Genomic DNA, 25630 nt, shown 5'->3' with positions numbered 1-25630 from the left:
GCACTAATGCTCTAATAGAAATAATTCTATCCCACCGCTCGCCACCAATTGTCACGTACCCACTTCGCAGCACGCGACTGGGGGTTGCGCCTGCAAGGGTTAATCTATTTCCCCTCTCTCAGTCCTGCATTCAACCTCTGTCCTATGCTGTAATGGGAGCATAAATCACACACTGACCCAGGCCACACACCCGCTCATACACGCTGCCATCACTCACCGAACACATCGGAGATGAGTCCCGGAAATATTACTACTACTGTCTGACAATCATAAGGCTCACACAGTTTAAGGCTATGGATTCTTTAGAACATACGATGTTCAACTTGTTAAAGTTTTATGCTTTAATAGAAAAGGAACCGTGCTTACAATAAAAAGAGTATAAAAATATGGTAATAAAAAGTGACATACAAATATGCAAAACAGTTATAAAAATAAATAGGAGAAAACTTACAGAAATACCTGCTTTCTGCTTCCTGAGGGGGGGGGGGACAAATATGGAATGGAACACATCAGCTTGGCTGCCCTCAATCTGTGGACACCCCCCTTTGTATGTAGGTCTAATTTATAGTCACCCTGGAGGTCAAATTTCTAGACCACTCTCTTATGTTAATACAGTTAGGTCCATATATATTTGGACAGAGACAACATTTTTCTAATTTTGGTTATAGACATTACCACAATGAATTTTAAACAAAACAATTCAGATGCAGTTGCAGTTCAGACTTTCAGCTTTCATTTGAGGGTATCCACATTAAAATTGGATGAAGGGTTTAGGAGTTTCAGCTCCTTAACATGTGCCACCCTGTTTTTAAAGGGACCAAAAGTAATTGGACAGATTCAATAATTTTAAATTAAATGTTCATTTTTAGTACTTGGTTGAAAACCCTTTGTTGGCAATGACTGCCTGAAGTGTTGAACTCATGGACATCACCAGATGCTGTCTTTCCTCCTTTTTGAAGCTCTGCCAGGTCTTCACTGCGGTGGTTTTCAGTTGCTGTGTGTTTGTGGGCCTTTCTGTATGAAGTTTAGTCTTTAACAAGTGAAATGCTGCTCAATTGGGTTGAGATCAGGTGACTGACTTGGCCATTCAAGAATATTCCACTTCTTTGCTTTAATAATCTCCTGGGTTGCTTTGGCTTCATGTTTTGGGTCATTGTCCATCTGTAGTATGAAACAACGACCAATCAGTTTGGCTGCATTTGGCTGGATCTGAGCACACAGTATGGCGTCTCTGAAGACCTCAGAATTCATTCTTCTGTCCTGTATCACATCATCAATAAACACTAGTGACCCAGTGCCACTGGCAGCCATGCATGCCCAAGCCATCACACTGCCTCCGCCGGGTTTTACAGATGATGTGGTATGCTTTGGATCATGAGCTGTACCACGCCTTCGCCATACTTTTCTCTTTCATCATTCTGGTAGAGGTTGATGTTGGTTACATCTGTCCAAAGAAAGTTCTTCCAGAACTGTGCTGGCTTTTTTAGATGTTTTTAGTAAAGTCCAGTCTATCCTTTTTATTCTTGATGCTTATGAGTGGCTGCACCGTGCAGTGAACCCTCTGTAGTTACTTTCATGCAGTCTTCTCTTTATGGTAGATTTGGATATTGATCCGCCGACCTCCTGGAGAGTGTTGGTCACTTGGTCGGCTGTTGTGAATAGGTTTCTCTCCACCATGGAGATTATTCTGCAATCATCCACCACTGTTGTCTTCCGTGGGCGCCCAGGTCTTTTTGCATTGATGAGTTCACCAGTGCTTTCTTTCTTTCTCAGGATGTACCAAACTGTAGATTTTGCCACTCCTAATATTGCAGCAATTTCTCGGATGGGTTTTTTCTGTTTTCGCAGCTTAAGGATGGCTTGTTTCACCTGCATGGAGAGCTCCTTTGACCACATGTTTACTTCACAGCAAAACCTTCCAAATGCAGCACCGCACCTCAAATCAACTCCAGGCCTTTTATCTGCTTAATTGAGAATGACATAACGAAGGGATTGCCCACACCTGTCCATGAAATAGCGTTGGAGTCAATTGTCCAATTACTTTTGGTCCCTTTAAAAACAGGGTGGCACATGTTAAAGAGCTGAAACTCCTAAACCCTTCATCCAATTTTAATGTGGATACCCTCAAATGAAAGCTGAAAGTCTGAACTTCAACTGCATCTGAATTGTTTTGTTTAAAATTCATTGTGGGAATGTCTATAACCAAAATTAGAAAAATGTTGTCTCTGTCCAAATATATACGAACCTAACTGTATTTATAATTGCTTGTTTGTCACTGGGCCGTGAACACTCCACCAATGAATATATTATTTCCTCTGAGATTCCCTGTGTAAAAGTTTCTCACAGATAGATAGTGTCAGGCTGTAACTGACATCTCTCTTCAAAAGAGCCAAAGGTGTGAAACGCTTCCCTTCTTCCTGGTTCTTAGACAGGTCCCCTGGCGAGATTGGAGGCAGGAGGCTGCTTTCTCAGGATGATATATATTGTGACCCCTGTGAGATGTGCAGTCTCAGGACACATGATAGATTACTGCTAGTCACACATATATACCTATACATATTTCACTACACTAAGACTCTACACCAATCGCAGGTTCTTCAGTCACAGAGACACTACATCGATCACTGATTCCTGCAGTCATGGGAATCACGGAGACACTACACCAATCGTTGGCTCCTGCAGCATGGGAATCACGGAGATATTACACCAATCACTGGCTCCTGCAGTCATGGTAATCATGGAGACAGTACACCAATCGTTGGCTCCTGCAGCATGGGAATCACGGAGATATTACACCAATCACTGGCTCCTGCAGTCATGGGAATCACGGAGACATTACACCAATCACTGGCTCCTGCAGTCATGGGAATCACGGAGACATTATACCAATCACTGGCTCTTGCAGTCATGGGAATCATGGAGACATTACACCGATAACTGTCTCATGCAGTCATGGGAACCATGGAGACACTACACCAATCACTGGCTCATGCAGTCATAGGAATCACGGAGACACTACACCAATCACTGGCTCCTGCAGTCATAGGAATCACGGAGACACTACACCAATCGCTGGCTCCTGCAGTCATGGGAATCACGGAGACACTACACCAATCACTGGCTCATGCAGTCATAGGAATCACGGAGACACTACAACAATCACTGGCTCATGCAGTCATAGGAATCACGGAGACACTACAACAATCACTGGCTCCTGCAGTCATGGGAATCACGGAGACACTACACCAATCGCTGGCTCCTGCAGTCATGGGAATCACGGAGACACTACACCAATCACTGGCTCATGCAGTCATAGGAATCACGGAGACACTACAACAATCACTGGCTCCTGCAGTCATGGGAATCACGGAGACATTATACCAATCACTGGCTCTTGCAGTCATGGGAATCATGGAGACATTACACCGATAACTGTCTCATGCAGTCATGGGAACCATGGAGACACTACACCAATCGCTGGCTCCTGCAGTCATGGGAATCACGGAGACACTACACCAATCACTGGCTCCTGCAGTCATAGGAATCACGGAGACACTACACCAATCACTGGCTCCTGCAGTCATGAGAATCACGGAGACATTACACCAATCACTGGCTCCTGCAGTCATAGGAATCACGGAGACACTACACCAATCACTGGCTCCTGCAGTCATGAGAATCACGGAGACATTACACCAATCACTGGCTCCTGCAGTCATAGGAATCACGGAGACACTACACCAATCACTGGCTCCTGCAGTCATAGGAATCATGGAGACATTACACCAATCACTGGCTCCTGCAGTCATGGGAATCACGGACAGACTACACCAATCGCTGGCTCCTGCAGTCATGGGAATCATGGAGATATTACACCGATCACTGTCTCCTGCAGTTATGGGAATCATGGAGACTTTACAGTGATCGCTGGCTCCTGCAGTCATGGGAATCATGGAGATATTACACCAATCACTGGCTCCTGCAGCATGGGAATCACGGAGATATTACACCGATCACTGGCTCCTGCAGCATGGGAATCATGGAGACATTACACCAATCACTGGCTCCTGCAGCATGGGAATCATGGAGACATTACACCAATCACTGGCTCCTGCAGTCATGGGAATAACAGAGACACTACACCAATCACTGGCTCCTGCAGTCATGGGAATAACAGAGACACTACACCAATCACTGGCTCCTGCAGTCATGTGAATCACGGAGACACTACACCAATCACTGGCTCCTGCAGTCATGGGAATCATGGAGACACTACACCAATCACTGGCTCCTGCAGTCATGTGAATCACGGAGACACTACACCAATCACTGGCTCCTGCAGTCATGGGAATCATGGAGACACTACACCAATCACTGGCTCCTGCAGTCATGGGAATCATGGAGACACTACACCAATCACTGGCTCCTGCAGTCATGGGAATCATGGAGACATTACACCAATCACTGGCTCCTGCAGTCATGGGAATCATGGAGACACTACACCAATCACTGGCTCCTGCAGTCATGGGAATCACGGAGACACTACACCAATCGTTGGGTCCTACAGTCATGGGATTCACGGAGACACTAGACCAATCACTGCCTCCTGCAGTCATGGGAATCATGGAGACACTACACCAATCGCTGGCTCCTGCAGTCATGGGAATCACGGAGACACTACACCAATCACTGGCTCCTGCAGCATGGGAATCATGGAGATATTACACCAATCACTGGCTCCTGCAGTCATGGGAATAACAGAGACACTACACCAATCACTGGCTCCTGCAGTCATGGGAATAACAGAGACACTACACCAATCACTGGCTCCTGCAGTCATGTGAATCACGGAGACACTACACCAATCACTGGCTCCTGCAGTCATGGGAATCATGGAGACACTACACCAATCACTGGCTCCTGCAGTCATGTGAATCACGGAGACACTACACCAATCACTGGCTCCTGCAGTCATGGGAATCATGGAGACACTACACCAATCACTGGCTCCTGCAGTCATGGGAATCATGGAGACACTACACCAATCACTGGCTCCTGCAGTCATGGGAATCATGGAGACATTACACCAATCACTGGCTCCTGCAGTCATGGGAATCACGGAGACATTACACCAATCACTGGCTCCTGCAGTCATGGGAATCACGGAGACATTACACCAATCACTGGCTCCGGCAGTCATGGGAATCACGGAGACATTACACCGATCACTGGCTCCTGCAGTCATGGGAATCACGGAGACACTACACCAATCACTGGCTCCTGCAGTCATGGGAATCATGGAGACACTACAACAATCACTGGCTCCTGCAGTCATGGGAATCATGGAGACACTACACCAATCACTGGCTCCTGCAGTCATGGGAATAACAGAGACACTACACCAATCACTGGCTCCTGCAGTCATGGGAATCATGGAGACACTACAACAATCACTGGCTCCTGCAGTCATGGGAATCATGGAGACATTACACCAATCACTGGCTCCTGCAGTCATGGGAATCATGGAGACACTACACCAATCACTGGCTCCTGCAGTCATGGGAATCACGGAGACATTACACCAATCACTGGCTCCTGCAGTCATGGGAATCACGGAGACATTACACCAATCACTGGCTCCGGCAGTCATGGGAATCACGGAGACATTACACCGATCACTGGCTCCTGCAGTCATGGGAATCACGGAGACATTACACCAATCACTGGCTCCTGCAGTCATGGGAATCACGGAGACATTACACCGATCACTGGCTCCGGCAGTCATGGGAATCATGGAGACATTACACCAATCACTGGCTCCTGCAGTCATGGGAATCATGGAGATATTACACCACTCACTGGCTCCTGCAGTCATGGGAATCACGGAGACATTACACCAATCGCTGGCTCATGCAGTCATGGGAATCATGGAGACACTACACCGATCGCTGGCTCCTGCAGCATGGGAATCATGGAGACATTACACCAATCACTGGCTCCTGCAGTCATGGGAATCACGGAGACACTACACCGATCACTGGCTCCTGCAGTCATGGGAATCACGGAGACACTACACCGATCGCTGGCTCCTGCAGCATGGGAATCATGGAGACATTACACCAATCACTGGCTCCTGCAGCATGGGAATCATGGAGACACTACACCGATCACTGGCTCCTGCAGCATGGGAATCACGGAGACACTACACCGATCACTGGCTCCGGCAGTCATGGGAATCATGGAGACACTACACCGATCACTGGCTCCGGCAGTCATGTGAATCATGGAGACACTACACCAATCACTGGCTCCGGCAGTCATGGGAATCATGGAGACATTACACCGATCACTGGCTCCTGCAGTCATGGGAATCACGGAGACACTACACCGATCACTGGCTCCGGCAGTCATGTGAATCATGGAGACACTACACCGATCGTTGGGTCCTGCAGCATGGGAATCATGGAGATATTACACCAATCACTGGCTCATGCAGTCATGGGAATCATGGAGATATTAAACCGATCGCTGGCTCCTGCAGTTAAAAGCATCACTGTACTATTTTATGAACTGAAATGAAATCTGCGTTCATGTTTTTGACATCATCCACAGATGATTTATAGCACAGAAATGACTAGGGAGTTTCCCTGCGGAAGGTGTCTGGAGAGTCTGCAGCTTCGGCCATCGCACTCCGAATCCACTGTCATTAAATCTATTGCTGTTTTAGAAGCTCTTACACAGTAGTGTTCAAAATAATAGCAGTGTGTTCATAAAGATGAGTTAGGCTGGTTTCACATTTGCGGTTGTGTCCGCAGCGTTTTGGACGCATACATCCGCATGCATCGTGTATTCCTATCTTTAACATTAGGGACGCAGGTGTCTGTGATTGGGTGCATTTTGCCGCGTTTGACGATGCCTGCGTCATTTCGTTGTCTGCGGTTTGGCACGGTAAATGCTACATGTTGTAATTTCAGAGGCGTCAATTTGCCGCCTCAAAACGTATGCGGCTGTTAGCGGAAGGAATGCGTCGAAAAAATGCATTACAGTCTATGTGAGCGCATGCGTTCGCAAGCACATGCCTTTTTTTTTACGTTTGTGAATGAATGCATTTTACCACAGGAAAACCTGTCTAAACACTGATTAGCCACCCCCCACATACAATCAATCAGAAACACAGGGTGGTGACAATCTGAAACCACATAGGTACAAGTATCTGGGAATAAGCAAACAAGAAGAAAAATGCGGTAGAAAAAACTGCAGCCAGCTCACCGATCAGACGCAGGTGCTCGGAACTTCGTCAAAGACCAGGACGAGTGGTAACAGCAGCAAATGAAGAAAGGCGTTCCAGCTCCATAAAACGAGATACTTTATTGATATATAAAGTCTTTGTGGTTCATTGACCGCGGGATCCTTGCGTACATGCGAATGCCCAGGTGCAGAGAAATATGCAACGCGTTTCGACCGAGACGGACTTAATCAATGCATCTATGCAATTTATGTCCTGGCTTCACCCTTAAATAAGGGCCACCTGATTCACACCTGTTCTTCACAGAATGATTGATCTCCACACTGCTATTATTGTGAACACTTTCTCCTTTCAATTAACTATTCTATACAAAGACTCAAAAACCTGCAGATCATGAATGCGGAGTCTGGTGGTTTAATTAGAATCTACTGCACCGACTAGTAAATTGGGTGAAATGTAGTAATATTATTTATACCAAAAACAGCGATTCATCTGGTCAGTCATATTGGACGGCTGGTATTGTGAACACTACTGTATATAAAAGAAATACAGTGCAGCTCCTCCTGAGGGGGTGACTGCCCCCTAGTGGTCGACAGATGTTCATACTACAGGATATGGATGTGCAGTGACAAAGCTCTGCTACTGTGCCTGATGGTGCAAGAACTGGCGCTCATTAAATCATCACACCTTGTGGTCTTCTCCAATTTTCATCTTTTTATGTCAAAGTAAGAGACAAAGTAACAGCAAAATAGTGACTGCAGCTCTGGAGGTGACTAGGGGGTATTCTGACTCTTCAAGGTAGTATGAGTCTTTAAATCCTTAGCCATCAATCTCTTAGATAACTGTATGATCGTTGTACTCACATGCGATGCGTCCTCAGATAGTGCCAACTCAGCCACACCGACTTGTAATAAGAGTCCAGGAGAAACAGAGATGACTTTCTGTGAAATCTTGTATTTAAGCACAATGCAACAGGTGGAAAGAGTAATCCAAATAGAAGAAGTACACATGTACATCCAAAAATGACTACAGCAAACTGATAATGAAGGGAGGAGCAAAGGCTAAACATCATCAACTACAGAAGGGACAAACTTCAAAGGGCAGGGCTTCTCCCTAGCAACAGCAGAATGCATGCATAACATAGAGAATACATAACAATTTGTTCCCATTCATGGGACACAACACTCCCCGTCTGAAATCTTGATATTTCACGATGTCTCTCTGTGACATGACGAGTCATTGATGTCCGACGCCGTCATGGAACCTGAAAAGAGGAGACAGAAAACAATATGCAATGATAAAAAATGAATATGAGTTCAATAAAAAAACATCTTCGGGTTGGTGAAGCCGCAACAAGTCAACTCTTTCACCAACCCAACAATCCAATGGTAACGTTTTTTTTCACAGGGAAGTGTTCAAGTCCAGTAGCACGCTGAGCATTTTATGTCCTAACACTGCTGGGGTATGCTCCCCGCACGTTCAGTTCATGCGACGTCCTCCTTTGGTAAAAGTAGCACAAATTCAGTGACTGGGCAGAAGAGGATTCGAGTTGAACCCCCTCTCACAACTTCAGCGATTTCTACCACCAATATTGCGGCACAAAGTTCAAGCCTTGGTACGGAGTGTGCAGGTTTAGGGGTTAGTTTGGCCTTACCCAGAATGAGACCACAGTGCACTTCATTGTGCGCTCCTGAGGTCTTCAGATAAGTTTATGCAGCTATGCCTTCTGTAGATGGTTCGGATATAAGTGAAGATTTTACAGAAGAATGTGGGACTTGGAGTTGTTCTAAGACCTTCAGTGACTTCTTCCAGGCCTCCCATCTTTGTTGTTTCTGGGACGGCAACGGAGCATCCCAATTGGTATTTTCAGCAGTGAGCTGTCTTAGACTAGGTTCACATTAGCGTTTCTGTGTGCAGCATATTATCTGCATGCGCAAACGCATGTAAAAGCATGGTTACGCCTGCACATCATCTTGCGCATGACGCAAACAAAAAGCTGCATGTGCATGCGTTTAAATGCATTTTGGCATGTGTTTGCATTTTTTATGCACATGGTGGAGGCGGTGACATAATTTTTTGGACATGTGCAGTCTAAAGTACACATGCGTACGCATGTCCTTGTGTACCAATACGTTCCCATAGACAGTAATGCGTTTTTATTACGCAATCATCCGCCTGCGGATGATTGCGCAATATTTGACGCCTCAAAAAATACAACATGTTGCATTCGCCGGTGTCATGATAATATAAATATGCCCTATTCTGAGTATACTTCTAGAAGGTGCCATGGCTTTACAGACCCACGCTGTGGGCTTTTTGACCCGCCTCCCAGCTCCTTCTCACTACACACTCTGTGAAACGTGATACCAGTGTGCTAGCAGCCCCCACTGAGTAGTTTATGGCCCTAAGCTGGCTGAAGGCAGTTGTGGAAACGTGCTCTTTCGCTCATTTAAAAACTTAATAGCAGGGCATAACTTAACCCCAATTAGTGACAGAGACATAAAAGTTACCTATTGCGAATGTCCACCAAGAGATCTATAACCCAGTGAAATCTCTAGGATCCAGGCCCGACGAAATCATAGGATTGGATTTCTTTGTTAGCAGGTCATAGATCCACTTCGTGTTTATACTTAAATGAGCCCAAATGTTATGCTGAGCATAATGATAATTTTGTTTTTTTCTACGAGGTTCACCCTAAGAGATATGGGTAATAGTTTATTTCATAATTGTTCAGAAAGGGAAGTTCCCCAACCACCCAGTGAGGTCAGCACAGTGGGAGTGCCTTCAGTTTGAGCACAGGTATAAGACAAGGAGGCGGGACTAGAGCCCTCTCTCTCCCTCTGTCTCTCTTGGCCTGGGAAGTCACCTAGCAAATACTGTGCCTGATGCATTGGGACATCTGCTCCTCCTCCTCCCTGCTGCATGGCTTACAATGGAATGACATAAGACAAATGTAAGTTTATTTTTAACTTTAATCCCTTTTACTTTGTAATCGCTCTGTACATACTATAATTGTCTCATCTTGTAATATTTTTTTTTATACTTTTTGTAAACACTGCCTATTCATTTTGGAGTAAAAGTTATAAAATTTACTAGCTTGGTTTTCCTTACTCTAAAATGTACCTCCAACGTCCTCTGAAGTAAATTACGCTACTGATTGGGTTGGCTCCTGACCCACTATTAATCATAGGAATAGGAGCTGGTGGCAGCCAAGTGCCCTGCGCTTGTTGGGTATAGCTAGCAGCGACAGAAAAAGGTTTATAAGAGTATTGCCCAGCTGCGGCAGGGAATAGGTATATCACCCTCACTGCAGTGTGCCCAATAGCCAGTACACGACCGGGCAGCCTTTCTGCCAACTAATTATCCTAGGTGCAGATCCCTGACTGACCTGAGGGTAGGGGGGGTGCCAGAGAGCTGCAAGTTCCAAAACGGAACTGGGATATAAATAAATCCCTGAAGAAAGAACTGGGGCAACCAAACACCCCCGAATCATGGCAGCCGGACACCACCGCACACTGTGAAACAATGCATCCGCATGCAAACGCATGTCCCTGCGTACACCATGTTAAAGATATGTAACTGGCTAAGTGATAGAAAGCAGAGGGTGGTTATAAATGGTATAGTCTCTAACTGGGTCGCTGTGACCAGTGGGGTACCGCAGGGGTCAGTATTGGGACCTGTTCTCTTCAACATATTCATTAATGATCTGGTAGAAGGTTTACACAGTAAAATATCGATATTTGCAGATGATACAAAACTATGTAAAGCAGTTAATACAAGAGAAGATAGTATTCTGCTACACATGGATCTGGATAAGTTGGAAACTTGGGCTGAAAGGTGGCAGATGAGGTTTAACAATGATAAATGTAAGGTTATACACATGGGAAGAAGGAATCAATATCACCATTACACACTGAATGGGAAACCACTGGGTAAATCTGACAGGGAGAAGGACTTGGGGATCCTAGTTAATGATAAACTTACCTGGAGCAGCCAGTGCCAGGCAGCAGCTGCCAAGGCAAACAGGATCATGGGGTGCATTAAAAGAGGTCTGGATACACATGATGAGAGCATTATACTGCCTCTGTACAAATCCCTAGTTAGACCGCACATGGAGTACTGTGTCCAGTTTTGGGCACCGGTGCTCAGGAAGGATATAATGGAACTACAGAGAGTACAAAGGAGGGCAACAAAATTAATAAAGGGGATGGGAGAACTACAATACCCAGATAGATTAGCGAAATTAGGATTATTTAGTCTAGAAAAAAGACGACTGAGGGGCGATCTAATAACCATGTATAAGTATATAAGGGGACAAAACAAATATCTCGCTGAGGATCTGTTTATACCAAGGAAGGTGACGGGCACAAGGGGGCATTCTTTGCGTCTGGAGGAGAGAAGGTTTTTCCACCAACATAGAGAGGATTCTTTACTGTTAGGGCAGTGAGAATCTGGAATTGCTTGCCTGAAGAGGTGGTGATGGCGAACTCAGTCGAGGGGTTCAAGAGAGGCCTGGATGTCTTCCTGGAGCAGAACAATATTGTATCATACAATTATTAGGTTCTGTAGAAGGACGTAGATCTGGGGATTTATTATGATGGAATATAGGCTGAACTGGATGGACAAATGTCTTTTTTCGGCCTTACTATGTTACTATGTATGCGGATCATATGCTGCACACAGAAACGCTAATGTGAACCCGGCCTTAGCAGTATCTTGCCTTGAATGGTGATGGGTGCGATGAACCCAAGAGGATCGTAGATACTGTTTATGACAGATAGGACTCTTCGTTTGGTGAAAGGTTTGTCACAGGGTGACACTTGAAAGGTGAATGCGTCCTGTTTAATATCCCATAGCAGACCGAGTCTGTGTTGTGTGGCAAAGTCTCTTAAGCTTGTGGCAAAGTCTTCCGATGGAAACGCTTCCATTACCTCTTGACTGTTGGAGATAATCTTGTGGAACCTGAGATTTGATGAAGAGAGCATTTCATGAGTCTTGTATGTAACCCCTTCTCATGTACAGCACCATGGAATCAATGGTGCTATATAAATAAATAATAATAATAATGAGTCCTGGAGAGCAGATCGATAGCCTCTTCACTCAAGGATAAAGACTTGAGCCCATCGTCCACGTAGAAGTTCTGCTCTACAAACTGACAAGCATTGCATCCATATTCTCTCTGACCTTCCTCGGCTGCTTGTCTTAGTCCATAAATCGCTACAGCAGGTTAAGGGCTGTTGCCGAAGATGTGTACCTTCATCCGATAGTATACGAGGTAGTCTACAACCTCGTCGTGGATGTTGTTGCCCTTGTGTCATAGGAACCTGAGATTGCTTCATCATGAGGGAAGACAGTAAAAACTATGAAACATCTGCTGGATGTCAGCCATTATCACCACAGGTTCCTGCCTGAAGCGAATCAACGCTCCTATGAGGCTGTTTTTCATGCTGGGTCCAATAAGAAGCAAGTTGTTGAGGGAGATACCTTCGTGCTGAGCACTGGAGTCAAATACCACCCTGATCTGGTAGACCCCAAAGGACGGAAGTTACCAGCATTCTTCTCCTTCCTTTAATGGTGGTGTGGGTTCTGCATGATCTCTGTCAAAGATGTTTTGCATAAAATCGATGAAATGTCTTTCCATCTCTGGCTTTCTTTTTAAAATGCACTTTAGAGAAGAGAACCTTGCTGTTGCTTGCTGCAGATTGGCAACCTTGGTCTTGAAGAACGAAAGGGTAATGGCGCCACCCAGCTGTTGGAGTCATCTTGAGCGATGTCTTTGTCTATAACCCTTAAAAATTCTTTATCTTCTCTTATGGGTGCCAACTTGACTTCACTTGTGGAACTTAACACCATTGACCCGAGGTCGTTGCCCCAGGGACGGTCCAAGTTCGCATTGTCAAGTGGTGGCCATCGCCACTTGGTGTCGCTCAGTTTCTCTTTTACCCAGTAGTGATGTGGGCATGGCTGGAAATGAGTGCTGTGACCATTTGGCAAGATGTGCATCTTGTGGGAGAAGATGGCGTTAGGTCTCTTAATTTTGTCTACGCAGACATTCCCTATGATCACTGTTGTGAATTGTGTTATCGAGCTCCCTCCTGTGGTCATGAATGGTACTTCGGCGAGTTCTGTCCATGGACTCCCTCTGGTGGCTGTGAGTGGAGCTGCTGCTTCTGAGGTTCCTTCCACAGGTGATGTAGTTTAGTCTTTGGCTGGCTGTTGTATTTAACTCCACTCAGATCGTTACTCCATGCCAGCTGTCAATGTTCTAGTACTGGTTCAGTTCGCTCTTGGATCGTTCGGGTGACCTGTCTACTCCAGCAGAAGCTAAGTCCCTGCTAGTTTATTATTTGTTCTTTGTTTTCTTGTCCAGCTTGCTAAACATGATTTTGCCTTGCTAGCTGGAAGCTCTGGGATGCAGAATGGCACCTCCGTACCGTGAGTCGGTGCGGAGGTCTTTTTGCACACTCTGCGTGGTCTTTTTGTAGTTTTTTGGTGCTGACCGCAAAGTTACCTTTCCTATCCTCAGTCTGTTTAGTAAGTCTGGCCTCCCTTTGCTGAAACCTGTTTCATTTCTGTGTTTGTGACTTTCATCTTAACTCACAGTCAATATATGTGGGGGGCTGCCTTTTCCTTTGGGGAATTTCTCTGAGGCAAGGTAGGCTTTATTTTCTTCTCTAGGGCTAGTTAGATCTTAGGCTGTGGAGAGGTGTCTAGGGAGAGTCAGGAACGCTCCACGGCTATTTATAGTGTGTGTGATAGGATTAGGGGTTGCGGTCAGCAGAGCTCCCACTTCCCAGAGCTTGTCCTTTGTTGGTTTAACCATCAGGTCTTTTCGGGTGCTCCTAACCACCAGGTCATAACAGTACAGCTGGCCCAAAGTATTAATGCATCTCAATAGAGGAATAAGAGAAGTTCTGAGACCATTTTTTTTTCTTTGCAGTGTGTTTTGTCTTTCTTTTCCCCTTAACCTCTGGGTGGTTCAGGACACAGGTGTAGATATGGACATTCAAGGTCTGTCCTCTTGTGTGGATCATCTCACTGCAAGGGTACAAAACATTCAAGATTTTGTGGTTCAGAATCCGATGTTAGAGCCTAGAATTCCAATTCCTGATTTGTTTTCAGGGGATAGATCGAAGTTCCTGAATTTCAAAAATAATTGTAAACTGTTTCTTGCTTTGAAACCCCGCTCCTCTGGTGACCCCGTTCAACAAGTAAAAATCATTATTTCTTTGTTGCGTGGTGACCTTCAAGACTGGGCATTTTCCCTTGCGCCAGGAGATCCTGCATTGCGTGATGTAGATGCGTTTTTTCTGGCACTTGGATTGCTTTATGATTAACCAAATTCAGTGGATCAGGCAGAGAAAATCTTGCTGGCTTTGGGTCAGGGTCAGGATGAAGCGGAGGTATATTGTCAGAAGTTTAGAAAGTGGTCTGTGCTTACTCAGTGGAATGAATGTGCCCTGGCGGCAATTTTCACAAAGGGTCTGTCTGAAACCCTTAAGGATGTCATGGTGGGATTTCCCACGCCTGCTGGTCTGAATGAGTCTATGTCCTTGGCCATTCAGATCGATCGGCGCTTGCGGGAGCGCAAAGCTGTGCACCATTTGGAGGTATTCTCCGAGCATAGGCCTGAGCCTATGCAATGTGATAGGACTTTGACCAGAGCTGAACGGCAAGAACACAGACGTCGGAATGGGCTGCGTTTTTACTGTGGTGATTCCACTCATGCTATCTCCGAGTGTCCTAAGCGCACTAAGCGGTTCGCTAGGTCTGCCACCATTGGTACGGTACAGTCTAAATTTCTTTTGTCCGTTACTCTGATTTGCTCTTTCTCATCCTATTCTGTTATGGCATTTGTGGATTCAGGCGCTGCACTGAATTTGATGGACTTGGAGTTTGCCAGGCGCTGTGGTTTTTTCTTGGAGCCCTTGCAGTATCCTATTCCATTGAGAGGAATTGATGCTACGCCTTTGGCCAAGAATAAGCCTCAGTACTGGACTCAATTGACCATGTGCATGGCTCCTGCACATCAGGAGGATATTCGCTTTTTGGTGTTGCATAATCTGCATGATGTGGTCGTTTTGGGGTTGCCATGGCTACAGGTCCATAATCCAGTATTGGATTGGAAATCTATGTCTGTGTCCAGCTGGGGTTGTCAAGGGGTACATGGTGATGTTCCATTGCTGTCAATTTCTCCTTCCACTCCTTCTGAAGTCCCTGAATTTTTGTCGGATTACCGGGATGTATTTGATGAGCCCAAATCCAGTGCCCTACCTCCTCATAGGGATTGCGATTGTGCTATTAATTTGATTCCTGGTAGTAAGTTTCCTAAGGGCCGACTGTTCAATTTATCTGTGCCAGAGCACGCCGCTATGCGGAGTTATATAAAGGAATCCTTGGAGAAAGGTCTTATTCGCCCGTCGTCATCACCGTTGGGAGCAGGGTTCTTTTTTGTGGCCAAGAAGGATGGTTCTTTGAGACCTTGTATTGATTACCGCCTTCTTAATAAGATCACAGTCAAATTTCAGTACCCTTTGTCGCTGCTGTCTGATTTGTTTGCTGGGATTAAGGGGGCTAGTTGGTTCACCAAGATAGATCTTCGAGGGGCGTATAATCTTGTGCGTATTAAACAGGGCGATGAATGGAAAACAGCATTTAATACGCCCGAGGGCCATTTTGAGTACCTGGTTATGCCATTCGCGCTTTCTAATGCTCCATCTGTGTTTCAGTCCTTTATGCATGACATCTTCCGAGAGTACCTGGATAGATTCATGATTGTATATTTGGATGATATTTTGGTCTTTTCGGATGATTGGGAGTCTCATGTAAAGCAGGCAAAATGGTGTTCCAGGTCCTTCGTGCGAATTCCTTGTTTGTGAAGGGGTCAAAGTGTCTCTTTGGAGTTCAGAAGGTTTAATTTTTGGGTTTCATTTTTTCACCTACTATCGAGATGGACCCTGTTAAAGTTCAGGCCATTTATAATTGGACTCAGCCGACATCTGTGAAGAGCCTGCAGAAGTTCCTGGGCTTTGCTAATTTTTACTGTCGCTTCATCGCTAATTTTTCTAGTGTGGCTAAACCGTTGACTGATTTGACCAAGAAAGGTGCTGATGTGGTCAATTGGTCCTCTGCGGCTGTAGAGGCTTTTCAGGAGTTGAAGCGTCGTTTTTCTTCTGCCCCTGTGTTGTGCCAGCCAGATGTTTCGCTCCCGTTTCAGGTCGAGGTTGATGCTTCTGAAATTGGAGCAGAGGCTGTTTTGTCGCAAAGAAGTTCTGATGGCTCGGTGATGAAACTATGTGCCTTCTTTTCTAGAAAGTTCTCGCCTGCTGAGCGCAATTATGATGTTGGCAATCGAGAGTTGTTGGCCATGAAGTGGGCATTCGAGGAGTGGCGACATTGGCTTGAAGGAGCCAAGCATCGCGTGGTGGTTTTGACGGATCACAAGAATTTGACTTATCTCGAGTCTGCCAAACGGTTGAATCCTAGACAGGCAAGATGGTCGCTGTTTTTCTCCCGTTTTGATTTTGTGGTTTCGTACCTTCCGGGCTCTAAGAATGTGAAGGCTGATGCCCTGTCAAGGAGTTTTGTGCCTGACTCTCCAGGTGTTCCTGAGCCGGCGGGTATTCTCAAAGAGGGGGTAATTTTGTCTGCCATCTCCCCTGATTTGCGGCGGGTGCTGCAGAAGTTTCAGGCTGAGAGACCTGACCGTTGCCCAGCAGAGAAACTGTTTGTCCCTGATAAATGGACTAGTAGAGTTATCTCTGAGGTTCATTGTTCGGTGTTGGCTGGTCATCCTGGAATCTTTGGTACCAGAGATTTGGTGGCTAGACCCTTTTGGTGGCCTTCTTTGTCACGGGATGTGTGTTCTTTTGTGCAGTCCTGTGGGACTTGTGCTCGGGCTAAGCCCTGCTGTTCTCGTGCCAGTGGGTTGCTTTTGCCCTTGCCGGTCCCGAAGAGGCCCTGGACGCATATTTCCATGGATTTTATTTCAGATCTCCCTGTTTCTCAAAGGATGTCGGTCATTTGGGTGGTTTGTGATCGCCTCTCTAAGATGGTCCATTTGGTACCCTTGTCTAAATTGCCTTCCTCCTCTGATTTGGTGCCATTGTTTTTCCAGCATGTGGTTCGTTTGCATGGCATTCCGGAGAACATCGTCTCGGACAGAGGTTCCCAGTTTGTTTCGAGGTTTTAGCGGTCCTTTTGTGCTAAGATGGGCATTTATTTGGCCCTTCCAGCTTTTGCCATCCATAATGTGTTCCATAGGTCGTTATTACGGAGATACGTGGCGCCTATGGTTCCCTCCGTTGATCCGCCTGCCCCGGTGTTGGTCGAGGGGGAGTTGGAGTATGTGGTGGAAAAGATTTTGGATTCTCGTATTTCGAGACGGAAACTACAGTACCTGGTCAAGTGGAAAGGTTATGGTCAGGAAGATAATTCCTGGGTTTGTGCCTCTGATGTTCACACTGCCGATCTAGTTCGTGCCTTTCATTTGGCTCGTCCTAATCGGCCTGGGGGCTCTGTTGAGGGTTCGGTGACCCCTCCTCAAGGGGGGGGTACTGTTGTGAATTATGTTATTGAGCTCCCTCCTGTGGTCATGAATGGTACTTCGACGAGTTCTGTCCATGGACTCCCTCTGGTGACTGTGAGTGGAGCTGCTGCTTCTGAGGTTCCTTCCACAGGTGATGTAGTTTAGTCTTTGGCTGGCTGCTCTATTTAACTCCTCTCAGAACGTTACTCCATGCCAGCTGTCAATGTTCTAGTACTGGTTTGGGTGACCTGTCTACTCCAGCAGAAGCTAAGTCCCTGCTAGTTTATTATTTGTTCTTTGTTTTCTTGTCCAGCTTGCTAAACATGATTTTGCCTTGCTAGCTGGAAGCTCTGGGATGCAGAGTGGCACCTCCGTACCGTGAGTCGGTGCGGAGGTCTTTTTGCACACTCTGCGTGGTCTTTTTGTAGTTTTTTGGTGCTGACCGCAAAGTTACCTTTCCTATCCTCAGTCTGTTTAGTAAGTCTGGCCTCCCTTTGCTGAAACCTGTTTAATTTCTGTGTTTGTGACTTTCATCTTAACTCACAGTCAATATATGTGGGGGGCTGCCTTTTCCTTTGGGGAATTTCTCTGAGGCAAGGTAGGCTTAATTTTCTTCTCTAGGGCTAGTTAGATCTTAGGCTGTGAAGAGGCGTCTAGGGAGAGTCAGGAACGCTCCACGGCTATTTATAGTGTGTGTGATAGGATTAGGGGTTGCGGTCAGCAGAGCTCCCACTTCCCAGAGCTTGTCCTTTGTTGGTTTAACCATCAGGTCTTTTCGGGTGCTCCTAACCACTAGGTCATAACAGATCACCCAGCCTAGGTCAAAGCACTGAGCAAATGGTGTGTCGTGACTCGGGCCGTTGATTTGCTGGCGTACCTTGTGTGAACAGAGGATGTCTTTCCCAAGTAAAATCAAGATTCCTGCATTGTGATCGAGAGTTGGAATCTTGCTGGCTATACTGTAGTCTTCAGGTGAGGGTGATCAAGAGCGTATTCCGGCATTGGGATCTCTTCCATGTTGGATGGTATCTGATTGCTCTTGATGAGTGTGGGTAGAGATATTTCTACAGTATTTTTAAGATAAGTTACCAAGAGACCACTGGCCCTCCTTCCAAAGACTTCTGAGATGCCGCTGCAAGTGCATAAGGTGTAGGGGTAGGCGTTTCCCTTTAAATGAAACAGATTAACCCCTTCATGACCCAGCCTATTTTGACCTTAAAGACCTTGCCGTTTTTTGCAATTCTGACCAGTGTCCCTTTATGAGGTAATAACTCAGGAACGCTTCAACGGATCCTAGCGGTTATGAGACTGTTTTTTCGTGACATATTGGGCTTCATGTTAGTGGTAAATTTAGGTCAATAAATTATGCGTTTATTTGTGATAAAAACTGAAATTTGGCGAAAATTTTGAAAATTTCGCAATTTTCACAATTTGAATTTTTATTCTGTTAAACCAGAGAGTTATGTGACACAAAATAGTTAATAAATAACATTTCCCACATGTATACTTTACATCAGCACAATTTTTGAAACAAAATTTTTTTTTGCTAGGAAGTTATAAGGGTTAAAATTTGACCAGCGATTTCTCATTTTTACAACACCATTTTTTTTAGGGACCACCTGTTAGGAGTCGAGTTTCCTCTGCTGCACAGGGGGAATCTCGATCCGTCTCCGCTGCGGTCTCCCATTCTCCTCCAGCCGCAGTGGAGCCTGCTCAGCAGGGATGTCGATCCCGGCGTCTAGCTCAGTCTGACTCTGTGAGAAGAGTTACTGCTGCTTCTCCAGCTTCTGCCTGTAAAGCCTATACTGGTCAGCAGCGAGTGGACTTCTCTGGGACTAAGTCCTTGTCTGCGCACACTGAGCATGCCCAGGGCAAGATCTTCCGTTGGAGATCGAGGGTCATGTGCTCAGACTCTGCAGCGCATTCTATTGGTCCTCTTGGCAGGTCTTGGAAGGGCAAAGTTTCTGTGGCAGCTTCCTGTCCTGCAACTATATAAACTGCGCATGACCGCACGGCCATGCGCTAGTGTACAATTTAATACGTGTGTTTGTTGTGAGTGCAAGTCGTTCTTTAAATACCCCTACCCTATTGTATGATTGTTCGCGTATGGAGTATGGCTGCTATCTAGCGCCCGACTTATCACTCAACGTGTCACACACGTGTCAGCGTCTACTGCTGTGACCGCCAGTGCGGTGCCACGCGCCAGTGTGCGCTTCCTGACCCACGTCTGGGTGCTTACTGGTGCCTGCCAGCACGGCACAGTTCGCACTTCGGTGCCTTTATTATATAATTCCTTTCACACCCAGTAGCGGTGTAGTGCCAGCAAGGGTCTAATCGGACTACAATCCCTGTTGGGGTTTAGTTCGCTGACCACTTGCTCGCGCTCTATGTGCGGTACCGCGGTCCTGTGACGCAACAGGATCGCTTTCTTCACGCTGGGTGAGGTTTAACCCACGCGTGTATACTTTTGAATACCGCCATATTGTCTGTCATTTCCTAGCAGCAGGTTTCACCTGCACGGTGGACCTCGGACTGCGAACGCATCTATATCATCTCTCTTGGTGCGTTCCGCCAGTCTTAACATTACACTAGCGCTAGGGTCTGGCTAGTGATGACAGACAAACAGCAATCTCTGCGGCATATCCAGCAGCTGGAGGGTAGGTTGGCGGCTCTCGAGAGCGCGACCTCAGCTGTGGATGTTACTGCAGTAGCTGTACAGGCTGCCAGCGTGGCTGCAGCTACTATGTCCATTGCCACCCCTGTTCCGACATTATCTCGCCTCCCGCTGCCAGAAAAATTTTCTGGTGTTAGCAAGTTTTGTAGGGGATTTGTGAGTCAGTGCTCTATTCACCTCGAGCTCCTGGCTACACGTTTTCCCACAGAGCGGGCTAAGGTGGGATTTATTCTGTCTCTATTGTCGGACAGGGCTTTGGAATGGGCTACGCCGCTGTGGGAGCGTGGCGATCATGTGGTGCAGAGTGCTCCGCTGTTTCTGAGCGCTCTGAAACAGGTCTTTTTAGGACCTCAAGTCACCCATGATACTGCGCTCCAATTGCTGGCATTAACTCAGGGTGAGTCCTTGGTCAGTCATTTTGCCGTCCAATTCCGCACCTTAGCATCTGAGCTGGATTGGTCGGATAAAGCTCTTATCCCCATATTTTGGAGGGGCTTGGCTGACCACGTAAAGGACGCTCTGGCCACTAGGGAGATTCCTGCCACACTGGAGGAGTTAATAACTGTCTCCACTCGAATTGACCTCCGTTTTAACGAGCGGAGGTTAGAGCGAGCCCAGTGTAGGCAGAGGTTTCCGTTGGCTCCTACTTTCGCCAAACCTCTGGAATTTCCGGTCCTGGTTCCTGAGTCACATGAGGCCAGGGAAGTGTCACAAGCAGGATCTAAGTCCCGGACCGCTTGTGCACTCAGGGTCTGTCATGTTTGCCAGCAGTCAGGACATCTAACCACCAGATGTCCTCAGCGGTCGAGGAAACATCAGCGTCTAGTGGTAGTAGGTGGAGGTACACTAGACACGGCGACGTTTGCCTCTAAGTTGTCCTTTAAGGGGACAATTACTATTGGCTCATTCTCCCACTCGGTAGAGCTCTGCGTGGATTCTGGGGCGGAGGGCAATTTTATGTCTTCTGCCTTTGCCCAACGTCACGCAATACCCCTGGTTATGCTTGCTCAACCAGTAACGGTGCGAGTGGTGAATGGGTCGACATTGCCCTCACAGATAACACACCAGACCATCCCTTTTACTCTGTCCATGTCGCCATCTCAGCAGGAGATAATTTCTCTGCTCGTCATTCCGGAAGGAATTGATGAGGTCCTGTTGGGAATACCTTGGCTACGGTACCACTCTCCTCATATCGAGTGGTCCTCAGGCAGAATTCTGGGTTGGGGTGAATCTTGTGGGGGTAGGTGTCAGAGGGAGTGCGTTCAGGTTGCTACTACTGAGGTACCCGCAGATCTATCCTCTCTCCCCAGGCAGTATTGGTCTTATGCAGACGTGTTCTCCAAAAAGGCGGCGGAGGTCCTTCCGCCTCATCGCCCCTATGACTGTCCTATTGATCTCTTGCCTGGTGCTGAGCCTCCCCGGGGTCGAGTTTATCCGCTATCTCTCCCGGAGATGGAGGCAATGTCACAGTACATCCAGGAAAATCTGGCAAGAGGATTCATTAGGAAGTCAGTGTCACCTGCTGGGGCAGGGTTCTTCTTCGTGCAGAAGAAGAATGGGGAATTGCGCCCATGCATAGACTACAGGGGTCTTAACGACATCACCGTTAAGAATAAGTATCCTTTGCCCTTGATATCTGAGTTATTCGATAGACTTCGGGGAGCAAGGGTATTTACTAAATTAGATTTGCGGGGTGCTTACAACCTGATTCGCATCTGTGAGGGGGACGAATGGAAGACGGCCTTTAACACCAGGGATGGGCACTATGAATATCTGGTGATGCCCTTCGGGCTCTGTAATGCCCCAGCCGTTTTCCAAGACTTTGTGAACGATATCTTCCGGGATATGCTTTCCACCTCGGTCGTAGTCTATCTGGATGATATTCTTATCTACTCTCCAGATATTGACTCCCACCGGAGAGATGTTTGCAAAGTCTTCGACCTCCTACGGGCAAACTCCCTCTATGCCAAATTGGAGAAGTGTGTGTTTGAGCAGGAGTCTTTACCTTTCCTGGGCTACATCATCTCGGCCCAGGGATTGGCTATGGATCCTGCCAAGCTACAGGCAGTGATGGACTGGCAGGAACCCCATTCTCTGAAAGCAGTGCAGCGCTTTATGGGGTTCATAAATTACTATCGTCAGTTCATCCCCCACTTCTCAACCCTGGTAGCTCCCTTGGTATCCCTCACCAAGAAGGGAGCGAATCCTAAATCGTGGTCCGAAGAGGTCTCCAAGGCCTTCACTTCTATTAAGTCCCACTTTGCTAGCGCTCCCATCTTACATCGTCCCGATGTGGATAAGCCATTCCTAATGGAGGTGGATGCCTCTTCCGTTGGTGCAGGAGCAGTCCTCTATCAAAAGGATGCTCAAGGTCGGAAGCATCCATGCTTCTTCTTCTCAAAAACCTTCTCACCAGCGGAGAGAAATTACTCCATCGGGGATAGGGAGTTGCTGGCAATGAAGTTGGCCTTTTTGGAATGGAGACATCTCTTGGAGGGTGCTCGGTTCCCATTCCAAGTCTTCACGGACCACAAGAATTTGGTCTATTTACAGACAGCCCAGCGGCTGAATTCTCGTCAGGCCAGATGGTCCTTGTTTTTCTCCCGGTTCCACTTCACTCTACATTATCTCGCCGGGGAGAAGAACATTCGTGCTGACGCTCTCTCTCGCTCCCTGGTGTCAACTGTGGAGGAGGACAAGCCTCGGCTCATTCTCCCTTCAGAGAGTCTGAGAACCGTAGCTCCGGTTTCGCTTGAGTCTGTGCCTCCGGGCAGGACTTTTGTCCCCATCAATTTGCGTCCGGAGGTTCTCTCGTGGGCTCATTCGTCCAGAGTAGGTGGACACTTTGGGGCAAAGAGGACATCTGAGTTGTTGGCGAGAATGTATTGGTGGCCACATATGGTTCGTGACGTTGGAGACTACGTTCGGGCATGTGTCTCTTGTGCCAAAAATAAGTCTCTCCGTCAACGGCCAGCTGGGTTGTTATACCGTCTGCCGGTGGCAGACAGGCCCTGGGAGATGGTCGGGATGGACTTTGTGGTGGGTTTGCCCAAGTCACGTGGCTGTACTGTCATTTGGGTTATCACCGACCATTTTTCTAAAATGGTGCATTTGATGCCGCTTCCCCGGCTACCGTCTACACGGGCCTTGGCAGCATTGTTTGTTAAACACATCTTCCGTCTTCACGGTATGCCAGACAAGATTGTCAGTGACCGGGGTCCCCAGTTTGCGTCTCGGTTCTGGAGAGAGCTTTGTCGCCTTCTCAGTATCGAGTTGAATCTCTCTTCGGCATATCATCCCGAGACGAATGGGTTGGTGGAGAGAGCCAACCAGACCTTGGTCACATATCTGCGACATTTTGTCTCTGCTAAACAAGATGACTGGGCATCTTTGCTACCGTGGGCGGAGTTTGCTCTTACCAATGCTGTAGCTGACTCCACTGGACAGACCCCATTCCTCCTTAACTATGGTCAGCATCCGCGGGTACCTGTGCCCATGCCCGTGTCTTCCGCCGATTCCAGGGTGGCAGACTGGGCTGTGGAGGCACGGGACATTTGGGATCGCACTCAGGATGCCATTCGGGCTTCCAAGGAGAGAATGAGGTCCTCCGCCGATGTTCATCGGCGCCCCGCTCCGACCTTTGCTCCTGGCGACTTGGTGTGGCTCTCCGCTCGTAACATCAGGCTGCGAGTTGAGTCCACTAAGTTTGCGCCTCGCTACTTGGGTCCCTTCAAGGTTCTCGAACAGGTTAATCCTGTGGTCTACCGCCTGGCTCTTCCTCCACGCTTGGGTATCACCGACACCTTTCATGTGTCCCTCTTGAAACCCGTATACATGTCCCGGTTTTCCGAGTCATCTGCCGGGACATCGGGTTCGTCTACGGACGATTACGAGGTGAACGCTATTTTGGGGTGTAAGGTGGTACGCGGCAAAAAGTTCTATCTGGTGGATTGGAAGGGTTATGGTCCAGAGAACAGGTCATGGGAGCCTGCTGAAAACATTCGGGCCCCACAGCTCATTGCTGCCTTCGAATGTAGCGAGGCCCAAGGAGGGGGGGGCCCTAGGAGGGGGGTAATGTTAGGAGTCGAGTTTCCTCTGCTGCACAGGGGGAATCTCGATCCGTCTCCGCTGCGGTCTCCCATTCTCATCCAGCCGCAGTGGTGCCTGCTCAGCAGGGATGTTGATCCCGGCATCTAGCTTAGTCTGACTCTGTGAGAAGAGTTACTGCTGCTTCTCCAGCTTCTGCCTGTAAAGCCTATACTGGTCAGCAGCGAGTGGACTTCTCTGGGACTAAGTCCTTGTCTGCGCACACTGAGCATGCCCAGGGCAAGATCTCCCGTTGGAGATCGAGGGTCATGTGCTCAGACTCTGCAGCGCATTCTATTGGTCCTCTTGGCAGGTCTTGGAAGGGCAAAGTTTCTGTGGCAGCTTCCTGTCCTGCAACTATATAAACTGCGCATGACCGCACGGCCATGCGCTAGTGTACAATTTAATACGTGTGTTTGTTGTGAGTGCAAGTCGTTCTTTAAATACCCCTACCCTATTGTATGATTGTTCGCGTATGGAGTATGGCTGCTATCTAGCGCCCGACTTATCACTCAACGTGTCACACACGTGTCAGCGTCTACTGCTGTGACCGCCAGTGCGGTGCCACGCGCCAGTGTGCGCTTCCTGACCCACGTCTGGGTGCTTAGTGGTGCCTGCCAGCACGGCACAGTTCGCACTTCGGTGCCTTTATTATATAATTCCTTTCACACCCAGTAGCGGTGTAGTGCCAGCAAGGGTCTAATCGGACTACAATCCCTGTTGGGGTTTAGTTCGCTGACCACTTGCTCGCGCTCTATGTGCGGTACCGCGGTCCTGTGACGCAACAGGATCGCTTTCTTCACGCTGGGTGAGGTTTAACCCACGCGTGTATACTTTTGAATACCGCCATATTGTCTGTCATTTCCTAGCAGCAGGTTTCACCTGCACGGTAGACCCCGGACTGCGAACGCATCTATATCATCTCTCTTGGTGCGTTCCGCCAGTCCTAACACCACCTCACATTTGAAGTCAGTTTACGGGGTCTATATGGCTGAAAATACCCAAAAGTGACACCATTCTAAAAACTGCACCCCTCAAGGTGCACAAAACCACATTCAAGAAGTTTATTAACCCTTCAGGTGCTTCACAGCAGCAG

General features: G+C 47.4%; 2 protein-coding genes across 2 annotated transcripts in view; one reads left to right on the top strand and one right to left on the bottom strand.

Moving 5' to 3' along the window:
- Positions 1–2639: 2639 nt before the first annotated feature.
- On the top strand, positions 2640–6280 carry LOC138642364 (mucin-4-like). The gene is made up of 3 exons (XM_069730485.1): positions 2640–2731; positions 2816–4553; positions 4658–6280. Exons 1-3 carry the CDS (start codon positions 2640–2642, stop codon positions 6278–6280), a joined length of 3453 nt encoding a protein of 1150 aa, XP_069586586.1.
- Positions 6281–7940: 1660 nt separating this feature from the next.
- Positions 7941–25630, bottom strand: part of LOC138641596 (uncharacterized) — a 118148-nt gene continuing 100458 nt past the window's right edge. Inside the window, exon 8 of the mRNA XM_069729096.1 lies at positions 7941–8510. The gene's annotated coding sequence lies outside the window, so the exon portion shown is untranslated. The remainder of the gene's footprint in view (positions 8511–25630) is intronic.

This window comes from Ranitomeya imitator, chromosome 6 (genome assembly GCF_032444005.1).
Source record: "Ranitomeya imitator isolate aRanImi1 chromosome 6, aRanImi1.pri, whole genome shotgun sequence".
In the NCBI taxonomy this organism is placed as follows: domain Eukaryota; kingdom Metazoa; phylum Chordata; class Amphibia; order Anura; family Dendrobatidae; genus Ranitomeya; species Ranitomeya imitator.
This window is presented reverse-complemented; position numbering and strand designations above follow the sequence as displayed.

What these genes read in the sequence shown, in the direction of transcription:
- LOC138642364 (XM_069730485.1), top strand. Translation starts at nt 2,640, where the DNA reads ATGGGAATCACGGAGACACTACACCAATCGTTGGCTCCTGCAGCATGG. An exon ending in CACTGGCTCCTGCAGTCATG is followed by an intron (nt 2,732 to 2,815) that starts GTAATCATGGAG and finishes TGGCTCCTGCAG; the next exon opens with TCATGGGAATCACGGAGACA. An exon ending in ACGGAGACACTACACCAATC is followed by an intron (nt 4,554 to 4,657) that starts GTTGGGTCCTAC and finishes TGGCTCCTGCAG; the next exon opens with TCATGGGAATCACGGAGACA.